The sequence below is a fragment of the Embiotoca jacksoni genome, unplaced genomic scaffold, assembly GCF_022577435.1.
Source record: "Embiotoca jacksoni isolate LCO1_2020_lvr unplaced genomic scaffold, fEmbJac1.0.p SCAF_2, whole genome shotgun sequence".
Taxonomy (NCBI): Eukaryota; Metazoa; Chordata; class Actinopteri; family Embiotocidae; genus Embiotoca; species Embiotoca jacksoni.
This window is the reverse complement of record NW_027185340.1, coordinates 11516647-11534353: the sequence shown is the minus strand read 5'-3', so window position 1 is coordinate 11534353 and position 17707 is coordinate 11516647. Positions and strand designations below refer to the sequence as shown.

At 38.5% G+C, this 17707-nt stretch overlaps 1 protein-coding gene across 4 annotated transcripts; it reads right to left on the bottom strand.

Moving 5' to 3' along the window:
- Positions 1-3069: 3069 nt before the first annotated feature.
- On the bottom strand, positions 3070-17370 carry LOC138200743 (coiled-coil domain-containing protein 138-like). 4 transcript variants are annotated; one of them, XM_069153616.1, is made up of 15 exons: positions 17246-17370; positions 16817-16856; positions 16129-16243; positions 15946-16040; positions 15473-15636; positions 15046-15183; positions 14622-14741; positions 13922-13999; positions 13521-13640; positions 12713-12868; positions 12454-12570; positions 10840-11038; positions 9033-9206; positions 4564-4702; positions 3070-3632 (listed from the first exon to the last, which is right to left on the bottom strand). In XM_069153616.1, exons 1-15 carry the CDS (start codon positions 17324-17326, stop codon positions 3506-3508), a joined length of 1863 nt encoding a protein of 620 aa, XP_069009717.1. In that variant the 5' UTR covers positions 17327-17370; the 3' UTR covers positions 3070-3505. The 4 variants fall into 4 exon arrangements, with proteins under 4 accessions (XP_069009717.1, XP_069009718.1, XP_069009720.1 ...); XM_069153617.1 differs by having other exon boundaries at positions 12716-12868; XM_069153619.1 differs by having other exon boundaries at positions 15521-15636.
- Between the last annotated feature and the right edge of the window lie 337 nt (positions 17371-17707).

The window sequence follows — 17707 nt, the reverse complement described above, 5'->3', positions numbered from 1 at the left end:
TCGGAGGGAGAACAGACAGATGATGAAGACTCAGTTGGGTGAAAAGATTACGATCTTGACAGAGGGATTTTGTTGACCACACTACATCTGCCTTGACACCGTATTATGAAGACAAAGATTTTTGAGGTTTGATGCGGAACATGTTGAACAGACACTTTGACAGACAGTTTGCGGGAATTGCCAGAATATTTCTAGAAGCACAAACTCATTCAATGTCTTGTTTTGTGTGATGACGGACCTAAAGTTCTGATCCAGAAAATAACTTGGTAAAATTGGTGGTACTGTTAGAGGAGTGTTGTTGTGTACATGCGTTACAGTTGCTTATAAAGTCTGATGTTTAATTTTGATATCATCCTCAAAAGAAACAAATATTTGGCTGTGAAGTTCTGCTGCCAAAATCACCTCTGCTTATGGTTCTTTAAAGTTGGTAGCAAAGTCGCAAAAAATGTAAAGACATAAAGATTTAATCAGGGAGATTTGCTTCATTAGTGGAAAGGGATTTTCCTTGTTTTGGTCCTGCATTCCTGTCCTTGCAATTTAGTTTTACTCCCACCGAATAATTACAACAGTGCAATATTTTTTTAAAAGAGCACTAAAACGAAATTGTTCTCCAGACCTTATGTATATAAACTAAACTTTTAACATTGTTCTTGCACGTGTTTTGGAGTCAGCGGTTAAAAACCAGAGTAATTTGGGATAATAGCATTCCTTATCATTAAATGGGCTCAAATGTATACTACAGCTAAATCTTGAATCTTATATGCTGTATGATCAAAAGACAAACTCACAACGGACCACTTAAAATGCTCAGAAGTTAATATAGAATTGGCTCAATTTATTTTAAGGAAGTCAAATACTATAAATTCATCAAACTGACAGTTTCCCGGTTGACTATACGATACAATTTTTTTTTTACAGTTCAATGACATACTGCCGCTTCTCATTTCCTACCAATGGAACTATGGTTTGCAAATGCAAATAGTTTCTAAGAGTCTGCCATCACTCAAGGAACAACTTTAACTTGAAAACAGGTATGTATTTTGGCAGAACATTTCAAATATCTATGTTGTTATGTTTCTTAAACCGAAGGATTACAGTAACTGCTGACTGTCAAAACTGTTTCCCCAAAGTATTATAAATGAAATACATAACTGGCAGATCTATTGATCGTTAAAGTAATTCATACTTATGTGAAGTGAAAATCAAAGAAAGCTTTGCTGTTTTGTTCCATTCATCTCTACAAAAACAGGCGGAAGACAAATTGCATTTAAAAACTCCCTTTCTTGTTTGGATTTGATAGATGGAAAATGATCTTTAGTTCTATCCTTCTGCAGTACACAGGAATCAAGGGTGAGAGAGGACACTCAAAGGTCACCTCTCATTTATTACTATTAAACTATTAAATGTGCATCAATATAAAAAATGAATACATCACAGAGCTTCCTGGTAACACTGTAAAATACAAGGGATTATGTAGTATTCCCACACATAGGCGACTATAAGCACTAACAACGCTATTTGTATTTCCTCCTGTAGGTGCAAATTTTCATTTCTCTACTATTAAATGACCAAATTTGCTGATTTTCCACCTAACTTCAATCTATCTGAATTTGGGCTTTAGTGAGGAAAAAAAACAATAAAGTTGTTATGACTGATCTCTGTATTTCTGGGAAGCAGCTGTAAAATCTGTTCTTCCGAACATGGAAAAGGAAATACACGGGAAAGGAAGAACTACAGGCTAATTCTGCAGTCTGGGTAGCCAGGGGGTGTTCTCCATCCAACAGCAAAAATGTCATCCAAAAATATAAGTGCAGAAGATGTTTTTGAGCAGGATACATTTGACAGTGCTGAATAAAATATTTTGCCATATATATATATATATATATATATATATATATATATTATATTTATATATAATATTTAGCTAATGCATTAGCCTTGCAAGAGAATATGGCTTGTGGACACTATCTAGAAAACTGAGCTCCAAAGAGAAGGCGGTGCCTTTGTTCAAACTGCCCTCTGATGCCAACAGAAAGTGAATCATTCTGCTATCATCAAGCATTCGTGGGCTGAGCTTAAGAAGCTAATGCACAATGCATCCTGGTACATGTAAGCACTGCCTGCAAGGCTCTGAGAGAAGAACTCAGCTTTCTCGTACAATATAGCACACACTGAAGAACTGATTGCAACAATTAAATGAATTTACCATCAACACTGAGTGGATATTCACACAAAAAGTGGCCAAATTTACCTTTAAAAATGCAGAAACTTTCCTTTTACTGCTCACTTTAATTAACTAGTTAACTCTAAAGTAAAGCAAGAAGTGTGATCAAAGTCAAGGCAAAGCTTTGGTGAAGAAAGGGAGCACTGTCATAACAAGAAGATTTGTAGTATCTATGCAAAACAGTGAAATATATAATGAGAATTTGGTGCTCAGGTATTTCAGAATGTGACCCTCAAAAAAGCTCATACATCTTATTCCCTCAAATATGAAGCTGATCCTGCTTCTTTCTGTTTGCTTGTGTAATACTGAATGCACATGAATACACGCGCAACCTGGTAGAAGGCAAAATGCATTGATTCATCAAAGACATGATGTACCTCAAGAAGCTTAGCCTGTTTATCAGAGAATCAAGTTATGGCCCACAGAGATAAGGAATGTACGAGTACACTGTGTAACCGTAACACTATAATAAACCTGTGATCCAGCAAACATTTCATCAAGCTCCCTCTACCTCAAACCCTGACCTGAGCAAAAGTTTTCAAATTTCCAAACATGTAGTTAATTAAGACATTTGGATGCTGCAGGGGCCTTAAAAAAAAACAAAAAAAACTGGTTGCATCCCTTTCAAATTCACAACAGCCACGCACGATCCAAGCGGTTTTCAGCAAGTACATTTTAAATATCAGCTTTAATTGTTCCAGTCCGTCGACCCTCCTCCATCAACCAACACCAGTGAGTCTCATACTGAGACCGTTAGTCCCATCAACCCACCCAACCTCTGGAACAAATAAATAAGACATGTTTATACAAAACATATGGATTTCACCATTTCATATGCCATCCAAACTCAATGTATTTCAGTTCTTTTTGTTTATTGGCATTCAAAAGTTTCAGTCACAACCTCTCTTGGCAAGCATCACACTCATTTTAGGAAAAAAGGGTTTTCATCACAGAACAGGACAAGACATCTGATGAGCAATGTGGAACACACAAAAAAATACAGGTCTCAAAGTGCAAAACACGCACAGCATTAAAAACTACTTCTGACAGACAAAAGAACTTCTAAATCCTATTATGAAATTAATAATAAAGAAGATGTGTGTTTGAGGTCGAGCCGGATGGAGCTGCTTCCTTCACGTATGGTCGGTAATTAGTTTGAGCGAGCAAAGTGTTGAAGTAGTGAAATAGAACGTCATCAGAACAGAACAATGTCATCTTATAATAAGAAATTGAAGTTTTTACAGAGACCTTTGAATCCACCATGAGGCAGAGAAACATGTGTTATTTAAGGTTGTGGAGGATGGATCTGAGGTTGAGGACGAGGAAGGTGTGTGTGGGGTTGGTTTTGTGAAGCAGCTCTTTTACCTGGAGGTGGAGGGAGGAGAGCTCAAACAGATGACGGTTCTTCCTGGACAAATAAATACAATGCAACCACCTGTCAGTCAAAAAGTGTCAGTCACATTTCTCATGTAACGGTGTACCACAACTGTATAATTAATTATCTTTGGCTGGAAACAAACAATTTAGATGAACAGGCAAAAAGAAAAGTTCAACTTATCATTGTCATATCTGTGAATTATAAATCTATCCAGTGAAATATTTAACAATAAAAACCCAGAGAATTATGATGCAATTGTGGTGGGAAAGCAATTTTTGTATACTTGATGTGAAGAAGATCATTATCATACATTTCTATGTCTTTGGCCTCCAGGATTACAGATCCAAACAAAAACAAACTGCTGCATTGCATTGCATCACATGTAGTGGAAGAAAGTGTAGGTTGCTTATTTAGGCTTCTTATTGTTTGTAAATGTGAGTGTTAACAGACCCACTGGAACAAGCAAAGAGTGCTGCAGGTCATGTTGCGGAATTAGTTTGATTCTATTGGATTTCTCTGTAAGTCTGAACTGACTGACTGGCCAATATTTCCATCCTTACAGCGAAACTGTTAGCATCGCTAAAAAGTTCAGGAAACAGTGATGAAGTGTATTTTTTTAAACTTCAGTACTCACACCAATCAAATGAGTACAAAACTACCACAATCACTTCATTTCTAACATGATTTACACCTGGAAAATGGTCTGTATGTCAAACTGTGGTGAAATTGACCTCATAATCTTTCCTCTTCCTGCTCTTAGCACTTTAAACTCTGGAGTAGTTTATATCTGGACTCAGGGTGTGACAGATAATAATCAAGTTTGCATGGTCACAAAAAAAGGAATCACTGCAGTGCACAGGGTGCATGTTATTCCTGAGCATGCAGGTAGTTACGACCCAGGATCAGAGATATGTTCATCGTTTATAAGTGATCTTATGAATATGAAGATCACTTTGTCTACCTGATGGTGGAGAGCTTCTGCAGAAGGATGGAGAGCTTCTCCAGTGATGGAAGTTCCAGACGAGGGTTTTTAAGGAGCTGGGAAGCTGTTCTGAAAAACTCCTTACAGCTACATGTCTCCAGAAAGGCATTTAAGTAGCCTACAAGCACAAAAACGCACATGCAGAGCAAAGAGAAAAGGACGTTATCAAAGCAACTTTGCTAATCAACAACACATCTTATCCAATGTTAAAACTTCTGAAGAAATGGAAATGATCTGCTTCATTTTGCCATGCTTTTTACATTTGCATAAGAATGAAAACTACATGGACGCACAAACAAACCGTGAAAACAGTTTAACAATCAAACTGAGCGGGACAGGGACACAGATGTTGGTCTGAGTGGCTCTGTGATGATTTTATTTGGAAGACCTTCCATATTGTCACTTTTAACTTTGACCTTGGCGTCATCGAACCATAACCTCAAACACACACACATAAGGAGATGAAACAGAGAAAAGGACAACAGCATCAGTCCACACAGATGGGAGCTGCACATTTTTTTAATTAATAACAGCAAAGGTTGACCTTACGAAGTCCTCAGATGAAGTTGGTTTCTCGTAAACAAACATTTGTTTCTGCTAAAGTCACATTCCTGCTCCTTCAAAAAGTAACTCTCCACTGTCTCAAACCACGCATGCAGGGGGGGGAATAAAATCTGAGCAACAGAGGGACTTTATTTTGGCTGGTACCGCAACTCTGCTGGCATCAAATCACAGCAGAAGATTGGACGGGAGAGAATAGGATCAGGTTCAGATACGAGAGGATGAGATGGATTGAATGTGATGTTATGAGAAAGATAAAGCAGGAGAGAATGATTTGGTCAGTCTTTCTCAAGGTTATGCAACCACTATCAATAACTGATGTTACTGACATGACCTTGAACTATGTGTCTGCAGCTGAACATAATCCTTCGGTCCAACAGGTGGTAAGAGGTGTAGTGCTGCACCTAACGATTATTTTACACAGACTAATCTATTCTTTTCGATAAAGCGATAATTCGAAATGACATTTTTTAAATGTTGAAATCGGACCATCCCAAGGTAAAATCAGCCATAGACAAGTTTTTATTTTGCATGTTTTCTCGAACCAAAAGTCCAAAAGCTCAAAAGTATTTGATTTGTCAGTGACGTGAACAGAAGATAGAGCAGTAAATCCTCACATTTCAGTAGGCAGAACCAAAACATGTTTGTGGTCTTTTCTAAATTAGGGAACAATTCATCGATTGTCAAGTTGTTGATGTTTTTCTGTCAAAGCGTATCATATTGCCTGCTTAAACTTAATAAGACCAGGAGCCTACCAAATGCTTGCAACACATCCGCCCACTCTGCCCGGTCTTCAGATGGGTCTTTATTCTTTTGATATGTGCTTCATTCTACACATACTACAGTATATGTGGCTATACTAATACAGATGGAGGCAGACACACACACACACACACACACACACACACACACACACACACACACACACACACAGTAATACAAGCAATTCCTCAATAGTTTGACAGCTGACCACACAGATGCTGTGGGAGATATCGCAATGTAAGAGACAGGGGTAAAAAATTAAATAAAAGAATCCCTGTCTAAAATAATTTAAGCAGGTCAGGGAGAGCTGCAACACCATCAAAACATAATGACAAACACTCCTCTACTGTGACAAGCATGAACAGAACAACCCAGTGGGTCAAAGTGACCACAGAAGTTAAAATACACTGCATGAAGCAGTTTGGCTGTTAATATACCTGCTGTTTACCAGAAATCAGTCATGTCTGGTAAAACATTGTTAGTGGGGTGTTTTGTATCAACAATCAAGAATGGAAAAACTCAATGACTAAAAGTCCAAATTGCTGGGAGTTGTGTTGAAGAGCAAAGACTACCAATTGAGTGGTCTTGACAGTTAAGGCACCACAAGTGTTCAGCTGCCATTTGCGAGCTAACAACAAACCAGCAGGGTGAGTGAGTGAGTGAGTGAGTGGGCGAGCACGAGGGAGGGAGCAGCAGCGCGTCTGCTATCAGTGGAGACAGAGATGTGTGCGCTCATTAAACTGGGAATGAATCTGTTCTGTATATCAGGATCCACAACTTGCTTTTAAAATCTATTCTGCAGTCCATTTGAGAAAAGGAGAGGTCTTGAATTTAGTCGAGACACATTTTTCTGACTGTGGTGCAACTTATTCAAAGGGGCCATAAAGGTTTCTTTTAAACCAGCTGGACAGGCGGAAGCAGGACACCGAATCTTTTCCAGAAAGTGTTTAGACATTACCAATATGTATGGGATTGACAAGAAACACTTAAAATGTATTATTTGATTAAATAATTGGTAGAATACTCATCTAACTAAAATAATCGATAGCTGCAGCTGTATCTTGTATACTGCCTTTTCGTGATGTGTGAATGTAGTATTTAAAAGGTGTGTAATTCGGAAAGTATGTGACTGAACTTTATACAAGCAGTAAAGGGGTGGAAGTTTGACCACATATGTCCTAAGTGTGCATGGTTTGTGTACAACCATACCTTAGTTTTGTTTTATTGGAAACCTTCAGGTGTAAACCCCCCCCCCCCCCCACCCCCCCTCCTCAGCCCTTTTTTTTTTCCATCTCCCCTCATTACTGCTTGTAAAACAAAATAATTATCAAGTCTCGCTAGACTTACAGCCCCCTCGAAACACACAAACTGTTGCACACACACAGAGCTCAGGCCACAGTTGCCTCTGGCATATGGTTCTGCTGAGTATTAGGGTACAGCAGTTAAAATGATATGGCTCATAACCCTGGTGAACTCCCTCTTCCATAGAAACTCATTGCAGGTGTTTTCTGTAACCCGTCCACCTCCATCAAGTCTTTTGTCTTTCCATAAAACAGCCGGGAGGCGGTGCAGGTCCAAGGTTTTATGGCCACAACTTCTAAATCCATTGCCTGACCTCTGCTCATGATTGAAGTGAGCTCAGACAAACCCTTACTTTACACATGTGGTTTTTATGTGGGGATGATATGGAATGATACAAAAGAAGGAGCTAGTATAAATCAAAATACGTAGCGATGGTCAGAGCAGTCAATAAATCTCAACAAGTGATCACAGCAGCTTCGTCAATCATAAACAATTTTCCAGGCAAAGACAATAGTAGAATTTTTAAATTGAATCACAAGTGAGGTGTCGGGTCCATCTGGATAAAACTGCACTAGTGGCATCTCTTAAATTTAATTCGCCAAAAATAGTTGTGATAATAGTATAGATCTCCTCAGTCCACATAGGTTTAGAATAATTTTTTTTATTTTCTGAGACATAACTGGACTCGCTGAGTGCAGTAATACATCACCAATATCTTTTATTTTTCTGTTAGACTTATAAAATTTGTGACAGGATGCTTTTCTTAATTTAGCAGAAGCTAAATTAGAAGGTTGCTCTTTTAGGTCGATTATCTCAGGAAAAACTATTATGGCAAATACTATCATAGCAATAATTTTGCAAATGAGATAAAAAACTAAATAATAAAGTATCCTAATTGACAAAGGAAACTGCAGTGGATGTGACAGAAAAGTATAATAAGTTTCTTGTGTTGTTTCATTTGGCTGCCACGACTGAGTTGTGCACTTTGATCATACTTGTGACTAAACCGTATTTGTCAATGGGAAAATACTTTATCTACAGTATACAAGATATAAGAAAAAAACAGGCTATCTCTGTTTCTTGTTGTTTCTTAAAATCTTGGTGATCTAAATGCTTGCCTTTTGCTATAATAACGTGTATTTACCAGTATTGAAATGTATTTTGAGAGGCTGATAAAAATTTCATTTACAAGTGAAACATTTATTTCTTTTAATTACAATATCTGGATATTGGTCAGTCCTTTACACAAACTACATTTCTACGTAATGATACTTTTTCCACACTAGAGAACAAAAAATTCCATTAAGTCTTTTTTTATTAGAAAGAGATGAAGTGTCAAAATTATTAGAAGAACTCATAGAAGACATATTACACTGAATTTCTACTGTCAACTGATATTGAATTAATATACATTATATGAATCCTTTATGTGAAGACTGGTGTGGAATTTGGGGTCCGTTGTCTGCTGGCTTTAACTAGGTTATGTCAGGCCAGGTTCAATGGCATTACTCTACACGCTGTTTTTGTTCTGCTCAAGTTCTAATGGCAGACCAGTAGGATGCTTTTAATGGGACGTTATAGGGGAAAAAAATATGCAAGTGAACAAGCTAACTGTGCCTTATTAGCGTGCTATTCCTAGTGCTATTTTGTTGGGATAAAAATAAGTTTAATCAACAAGCACATTCTGTGCTATTTAGTCAACAGATCAGTTTTAAATATTGCAGGGAGGAATAGTCCAATTAGAAACAGCCACAGGCACTACCAACATTATGGAAAATACTAACAGCCATCTGAACGTGTTTATCAAAAACATGCCTACTTACGAGATTGTTCCGTGAGCTGCATCAGGATGTCTATAGGTGTGTGGAGCACTGCGCAGCCGGACCGAACCATCGACAAAAGCGCACGCACTCCTTCATAGTGGATGAACAGGCCTCGACTCTTCTCGCACATCAGTTCGGCGTGAAGACTGTCGAGCACCTGGGCCAGCACATCAGCTGCAGACAGAACAGAAATATACACAATCAAAACACGTCATGTCTCTAGTCTTGTTTTAAAATGGGTCTCTCAGTCATTGCAGTCTTACATTAGCATTACAGTGTTTCAGATGAGTCGTAGGTTTTCAGGATAAGAATATGAGCCAAAACATACATTTTTATATTATTAACAGTTCTACAGACCAATCTCATCCTTATACCATAGAAATACACTGTATTTATATTCGTCTATTCCCTGTTAAGATAGAGGAAAGTACTCATCCACCTACCTTTTCCCAATGTATCCCTCTTATCTCGCATACTTTCATTGTACTTTGGTCATAATGCCTGCCATTCTTCTCGAGTCCTCTTTTTAAAGTCCCGATCCATCATGCCCGCTGAACTCAAACATATACCTCAAATAATTCTGAGAATTTCCAAAGCACCGAAACAATTATTTTCAAACGTACATAAGGACTGGAATATATTTGACATGGGATAAAACCTCCTTTTTTCTATTTTGGACTGAGTTTGGACAGCTCCATCTCAGGATGACACCTGTTATGTGTAAAACCCCAGCAAATAGAAAGGAGAAGAAACATCTCCTCATTATACTCAATTTGACTTCACATAAATTAAGAGAAAGGGACAAAGCGAACCTGGTAAAGATTGACAGAAAATAGTCCTTATAGACATGCCAAAGAAGCCCTGGAGCATTAGTAGCAGATGGAGGATCATTTCAGAAGAGAGTTTCATAAAATATGTCGGGATATGTCGGCTGATCCCAGTGAGTGCACGAAGATTTATAGTGTGGGAGGGCAAAGAGCTCCCTGCCCTTTATAGTTGCATCAGAACATAAGAACATAAAGCCTCGCTAGCAGCTCTGTGAGGCTGGAAGTCTCATTGTAAAGAAATCTCTCGTGAGAGAAGGTCATAGACTGCATGGAAAAACGTAGTTTCCAGGTCTGAAAAGATTTTCTGATAAGCCGATCTAATTAATACAGTTTAAACCATACATAATCTGTTCTGTGCTCCAAGTACCAGAGGTGGTACAACCTCCGAAAATCCAAACTAAATCCTAATCTGGATTATAAAATCCAAAATCAAATCCAAGACCGATATGTTATGTTTTTCATCCTGAACAATCCATTATGTTTTACTCACTAAATGATTTTAAATAGATAAATTAGTAATAACCATGAATTAGTACAGAAATAATAAATGTTTTTATATGTCATTATGTTGTCGTAAACTGAATATTTTAGAGTTTTCAATTGTTGGTAAAACAAAACAAGCAATTTAAAGATGTAACTTTAGACTCTAGTTATCTGTGTTTTCATGTTAATAGCTGACAATAGTATACTGCCGTAATATCGTATAACCTTACTATCAAAAAAAAAATAAACATGTAAATATATAGTGACCCTGACTATAAGGCAAGTACTTATTTTCCAACAGCTGTTGTGAAGAAAAATATTTTTTGAGGATTTTTTACAATAGTGCTGAAAATCCTATTTATGGGATTATACCGCAGTCCACCTTAATACTCTAAAACTGCCTACCCTATTATCCAACTATCTATGCCCACAATTTAATGTCTGTTTGCATTTTCCAACTATAATAACAAAGTATGTACATGCATTTTAATTAATACCTTGTGTGACGGTGCAAAGGATGATGAGGGTGGAGAGGATTCGTGTGTGAGGGCAAGGGCTCTGGTAAAGGGGCAAAATCCTGAAATATCCAGCTGGTTCAATGCGGGACTTGGGCAGGTCGGGATCTTCTCGCTGCGGCACCGAAGGCCTTGATACTTCTTCTCCTATCCGCCGCAGAGTTGCAGATAGCGCTACATGCTGTGAAAAGTCCACAGAAACACAGTCACGAAAAAAACAATCTCCCCCAGGATTCATAACTGCGCCTGCACTCAGTTACTTTTGTTATATAACTGTCAAAAAAATAGGGAGGATATGCCTACAATAATCTTCATCAAATGCCAGTGTATAAAATACAAGGTCAGCCTGACAGGGAGCCAGCAGGCTTCTATTCTGACTTGTCTAAATAACCGATGGAGCCAAGAGATTAGTGTAGTAAACTACAACGACTATCCATGATTTATGTATTTCCAAAGCAACGGAGAGCTGGTGGGTTTCAGACTCACTTGATTCCGCTTTTCATCTACCATCCTCTTTCCCCAAAGTCTTCAGTAGTTCATTAAAGATCCTGGACTTTACGTTACCTTCCTTTCACCTTTTATGCATTATGACCCAATGTTGGTTGGTTTTTATCTTAAAAACGAACACATATTATAGCATTAAGGGTGCATGTGATTCCAGTTGAACATCAAGCACATTACTGAACACACATAACAAGATCTGACTAACAAACATGAAGGGACCAAGGTTCCAGCAACAGGACTAGAGAGGAGGACTGAAGCTTTGAAGATGGAGACTGTGGGTAAAAATAAAGGGTTGGGGCAATGGGTGAAGGCTGGAGTCTTGCCCATGGCTGGAATAGGAAGGTCAAACAATGAGCACAAGGTAAGGGTTAAAGTTTGGAGGCTCAAACTGGCCTCCATAACAGTACTAAGATTGCAGTCTCAGCCTGCAAAGTAGGATTGCACAATAATGTAAAAATGTCTCTCTCTTCAATCAGAAATTGCTGTTGCGCAGTGTTTGTTGCCGAGGGCTCTTGAGGGACTTGTGGTGAAGGACACGCATCCTTATCATAGCCACAACAACAGGTTCAGCTTGTTCTAATCTCTAGACTGTGTTCTACACACAGAGACAGGCAGAGGACATCAGAAAACCAAGTCTCTCATCTGAACACAAGATGGAACTCGACAGGACCGCCAAACATAAAAGGTGCCATATGTAATACCACTCTGTGCCTCAACGGGCAGTTGTGAATGACTGTAGCGTCCAGTCTGCTCTCAGTTCGGCTGGATGGAACAGTAATGACACCATCTGGCAGCCATTTCTTTCCACAAAAGGAATGAAATTCTTTCAACAAAAGAAATGAAATTCTTTCTACAAAAGAAATGGCTGTCAACCCAAAACGAACATTTCGTCCCGAAGCATTAAACACTGTTTAAATAGCCGGAACTGCAACCATTTCTTTCATGAAATTTGCTGAAACTTGAAAAAAATTAGGCCCACGCTCCACATGCCCTACAGTTATACAGTCAGGTCATATAGCAATTTCGTCAGTGCATCCAAAAACTACTTTCTCCACCAGCACATTTTCCCCACAGAAATAAGCTTATCTTTACCTGTGTGCTATTGTCAAAGTGTCTCAAAGTCCAGTAGATGAGGCGAAGAAGGTCGAGGAGGAGGTCCGGTTCTGACAAAGAAGTGTGATGAAGCTGATCTGCTAATAATGGCAGCACCTAAGAAACAAAACATAAGTTACAACCCTGTCAGAACCAAACATTGCGAATATGTAATCATCTAATACTGAAACCAAACGGTGTATTAGAAATACAGTTGTAATGAAATCCAAAGGACAGAGTAAAGTCACATTGAACACACCACCTTCAGACACCTTTCATTAAGTACAAGCTCCGGTGGCAGACGGTGGCCAACACCTTTCACTTCATTTCCTGCTACTGATGAGAACATCAGTCCATCCAGAACCCAGTCCAGTAGAACGGCCAGGAGCTTTAGTATAGTGGGGCTTGAGCTGCCCTGAAGGAAGAAGGAGGAAAACAAAGTGTACAAATATTTCACTAAGGTAGTCATATACAGCAAGAACTGTCAAAACATAGTAACTATAGTTGCAGGTTGTTGTTGTTTTTTATTATATCTCTTCTAATTCCTAAATGAAGCAAAGAGCTCACATGAATGAATTTTGTCTGTACAGGTGCTTTTTGAGAAAAGGCAAATTTACTTAAAGATGAATTTCATGAGGGGGCTATAGGTATTAATCAAACAGTGTGGCAATTGAATTAAAATTTGACTCAGTCAATGTTCTCTGAATAAAGTAGGAAAATTATTAGCCTTGAAATGACAAGTGCAACTATTAAGCTCGGTACATTCAACTTCATCAACATGAGTGATGATAACCAAATCACAAACTATGATTTATCATGTCAGTTGGCAGTAGGAGTGTGGTTTGTGGAAAAAGACTGTTGTACCGTTTCCAGCCTGGATATGTGTAAATCAGTGTGTTAGCGTTTGTCTAACTACTCCAAATGATGTGCGGTTTTTATTTTTCAGTAAACACATTAACAATAAATTAAGTAATGAAGCCGCAATTAGAGCAAATCTGCAAATGCATCTGAGAGGTGGCACATTCAACTGTAAAACAAACACTAACCACACTAAGTTGTTGACGTACCTTGTTGCTGGGTTTTCCAGGAGCAGCGGTTTTCTCCTTTTTCAATGGTTTAGTACACTTTGTACTCTTAACACTGCCTTTCTGACAGCCTGTTGGTGTTGTGAAGTGCTCGTATTTCCTCTAAAATAGATAAATACATGTAAATATTTGCTTCATCTTTTTACCACGATGTTAGATACTGAAAATCAACAACTTCTGTGCGAGGAAAATAATGACATTAAATTGTTGTTTGGGTGGATTGGCCCCAGACAGCATTCACACCATCATGGGATGCTAAAAACGAATTATCAAATTAAAAGTCATTACTTAAAGATTTTTCAAATAAAACCTCCTCGACTCTGATAATACAAAAAAAAAAAATGAATAAATGACCATCGGTGCATTGATAAATGCGTTGTTACCTGCAGGTTCTCAAGTCGAGCCTGAACCCTCTTGGACTGGCTCTCTAGCTTCTTATTCTGTTCACTGATCTCATTCAGCTGTGGACAAAAAAAAAAAAGAAATGTATGTTGCTCTGCAATGCAACATCAGGGGATATAAAATCGTTCTTTATTTCCATATACAGTAAATAAATCTGCCTTTAGGTTGTGCTTATGCAGTCACGACAGATTCAGTCAACAGAAGCGGAAACACTTTCAAACGGACACTTAAACCAAGAAAACAAGTGCAGACTAAGTGATCCTAATTCTACCTTGTAGTATTGAACAGCCAAATACAAGACAGTTATGTTGTAGCGCCCTCCTGTGGAGCAATACACTGATTACTGGTATGAGACCTATACAACACCATTAGTGATGAGAGCGAACATTTGATCAGACAGTTATGTTTTGAGGAAAATTGAATTCCAGTCAAGCTCTGGGTGGTTGTTGATACAGGAGTTTCAAAACAGAATAAGTTGCCATAGTTTTCATTTTGGATATTACTTTATAAACTTATGATAAATTGCACTAAATGTTCTGACCTATTGGCAATTTACAAATGGTGCTGAGATCGATAAGCCTGCAAATTTAGACATTGTTAAAATGAATGCTTAATATATTACAATAACACTGCCAAGCGTAACAAAACACAAACCGATAATCATCTTTAAAGATTTCTAACCTGCTTCTTCATGTTGTCATTCAGCTCCCTGATGCTGTCAAAGCTGGATTTCAGCCTCTTATTCTCTTTGCTCCTCTCTCGAAGAAGATCCTGCAGCTGGCTCACTTCTCGCTGGTGATTCTGTTGAGACACACATATATATTCACATATAATGAAGTGGGCAGTGACACTAACAATGTTTGACGTCCATATTTTTCAGTATCAACATTGTGCTGCATTAAGATTGCTATTTAAATTCTGTAATACTATCTCAACGGCATTCGTCTCTGAATGAAAAAAAGGTCCTTTGCGACTATGAAAGAAATCATATTAGTTTAGATTATTTAGAAGAGTGGAAGGAGAAGGAATAACATGAGATACAATAACACATCCCCTGTGTTGAATGTGATTGGACGGTGTGTGTGTGTGTGTGTGTGTGTCTGACCTCCTCTACAACCAGAATGCGAGAGTGGATCAACTCCTCCAGCCCAGACAGCTGACTAAAAGCCTCCTCCCGTTGTTTCAGCCTCCTTTCTCGCTCATGCAACTCCCTTTCCCACTGCTGCTGACTTTGTCGCTCTGCCTGCGTATACAGACACAAACAGAAGTTGAACCGACAAAATTCTTTGATAAACCCATACTAATCTTTGACTCTGAAACCTAAAGCAACTGATTACAACAACAAAAGCATTGGGCAAAGCAAACCCAAAAATATTGGCACCATTCTGCAGTGTATTTATTTGAGCTGGTGTATAAAGCTATACACACACCTCTGATAAGAGGGAGACTCAGTAATGTACACAGAGACGTACACATGCCCATTTTTTTCTGTCCACTATTTTTCCCTTCTTGCTGAATTTTTTGTTTTTCACCTTTAGCTGTTCGTAGATGGTCATCATCTCTTGGTAAATCGTTCTTACTACTGAGGAAGAGGAGCCACATGAGGGAGGGAAGTGGCAAGCCAACTGCAACTCCCTGTCTCTCTCAGTTTCCTGAGACCCAGGACTCCCATCCAGACAGGAAGCCAAGGTCACATCTGGACAAACAGAAGTAAAGGCCCAAGACAGTTAAATATCTAATGTATTTATAATAGATTCTGCAAGGTCAAGAAATTCCAACAATAACAAAAGAGTCATCAGATAGATTTCAAGAACTTGTTAATTAAAAAGTTACCAGAGGGAAACCATTTATTTTAAATGGATGGTTTACCTCAGGATGGAGAAACCCCAACTTTTTCAGTTTGATACTTTAAGTTCGCTATAGGGTGGTCAGTTGTCAAATCTTCAAGCTCAGAAAGCACAAACACTGATGACTACTATTACTGCTCTGGCACGCACGCACGCACCTGTTTCTGTAAAGAGCCCCTGAGAGTCCTGAAGTGCTGTAGAGTCCGCACTCTGGTCCTCATTACTGCGACAGAAACTACGATCATTGTCAAACCTTCCAAAAGACAGCAACATGTTCGGTCGAGGCATAATATTCTTAAAAAAAACATGCAAAACTGTGCTCAGTCTTGCTGCTCACTTACTGGTGTGGATGGCTGGTAACTGCTTTAAACAGCTCATGTAAAGCGTCACTGTAGCATTTTAACTCATTGCTTGGCTGTTTGGATTTGTGGGCCAAAATGAGTCTTTGTACTGCATCTGAAAAATTCAAACATAAAACGATGTTAGGCATTTTATTTTCATATTCATGTTTATCATATAGATGCAGATGCTTTATTCGTAAAGTGATTTTAATAGATTAGATGCAGCTCTGCACAGAAAGTGATCTTCAATCACTTGCTTAGACAAATTGAGTGTTTTACATGTAGAACATGGGACAATTACCATCGTTGTTGTTTTTTTTTTTAAAGCTTATTAAATAAAAAGGGACAAGTGTTACTTTTCTGCAAAAGTTGTATTTGCTTCTTTTCATGCAAAATAAAATAATGTCCATCATGCCCAGGTCCACCCTCACTGCAGTATGTGACTTTATATAGTACAACGTAATCTATTGTGTTAAAAGCTCCGTTTAAAATATCACTTTTAAAAATGGTAAAAGCTTATGACAATAGTCATCTTATTCCAGTAAAAAAAATAATACCCTAAGTGATCATGTTTCCTCACCTGTACATACAATGCAGCCCGAAACAACAGGTGAGGAAAGGGACTGTGTAACCATACAATAGCATGTTTTATCTGACCGTGTGTAAGCCCGATGTGAAATACACTTACCATCCCTGGTTCCTGAGGCAATGTCCTCTGAAGGTAGCAACTAAAAGACAGGGGTGACGACTTGCTTTAGGGTAAAGTAACAGCCATTAGATATCACCTGTACGATCTGCACAATACAGCGACAACAGACTAACGTTACAACCGGTGCAACTAATCTAACCAGCCTTAACTTTCTCTAAACTACGGGTTTGTTTTATTGAAGCAATGTGACGGTTTTTTTTTTTTTTTTCTCTTTTGATACAGGGATATATATAAAAAAAAAAACAAAGATAAGGCGGGTAGTGACAAATGGAAAAGTGCGAGTTGAGGTTGATTTCTCTCGTAGTCACTGAAAAGGTAAGCTCGGTTTGCACTATGATAGCAGTGGATGCAAACCTATCAACGGGTACGCCTCGTTACGCTACTTAAAGTTGTCTTAAAAACTCAAACCTGTCTCCTTCTCGCCAAATATTTCTGCTTGAGCTTTTCTACTGCGTCGCTTTCTCTGGCGTCCTCCCACTGCTGGCTCATAGTTACCCTCGCTGTGGCTAAAACTCGTCTTGGCTACCAACAGCGTGAAGTTAGCCCACACTGAAACCTACTTCCGGTTAAAACATTTCAAACTAAAACCTCCTTACGTGTATTTTGTCCTTTTGTGTCCTTCTTTTTTTTTTTTTTTTCTAAATGTTATTAGTTCTTTTTCCGACATCGCTGACACACATGGTAACTTGACGCAGCTCCGAAACAGTCGTGTTTGTGGGCTTGTGAAAGCCAAACAATTCAAAACAAATTTGGCGGACAAATGATCACGTGACACTTTTTTTTTAATTCGCCGCGTGCCGCCGGTTCAGAGCAACACCTGTTTAATTTAATGTTCGAATATATGCCGAATATTAATAGTCGAAGATCAGT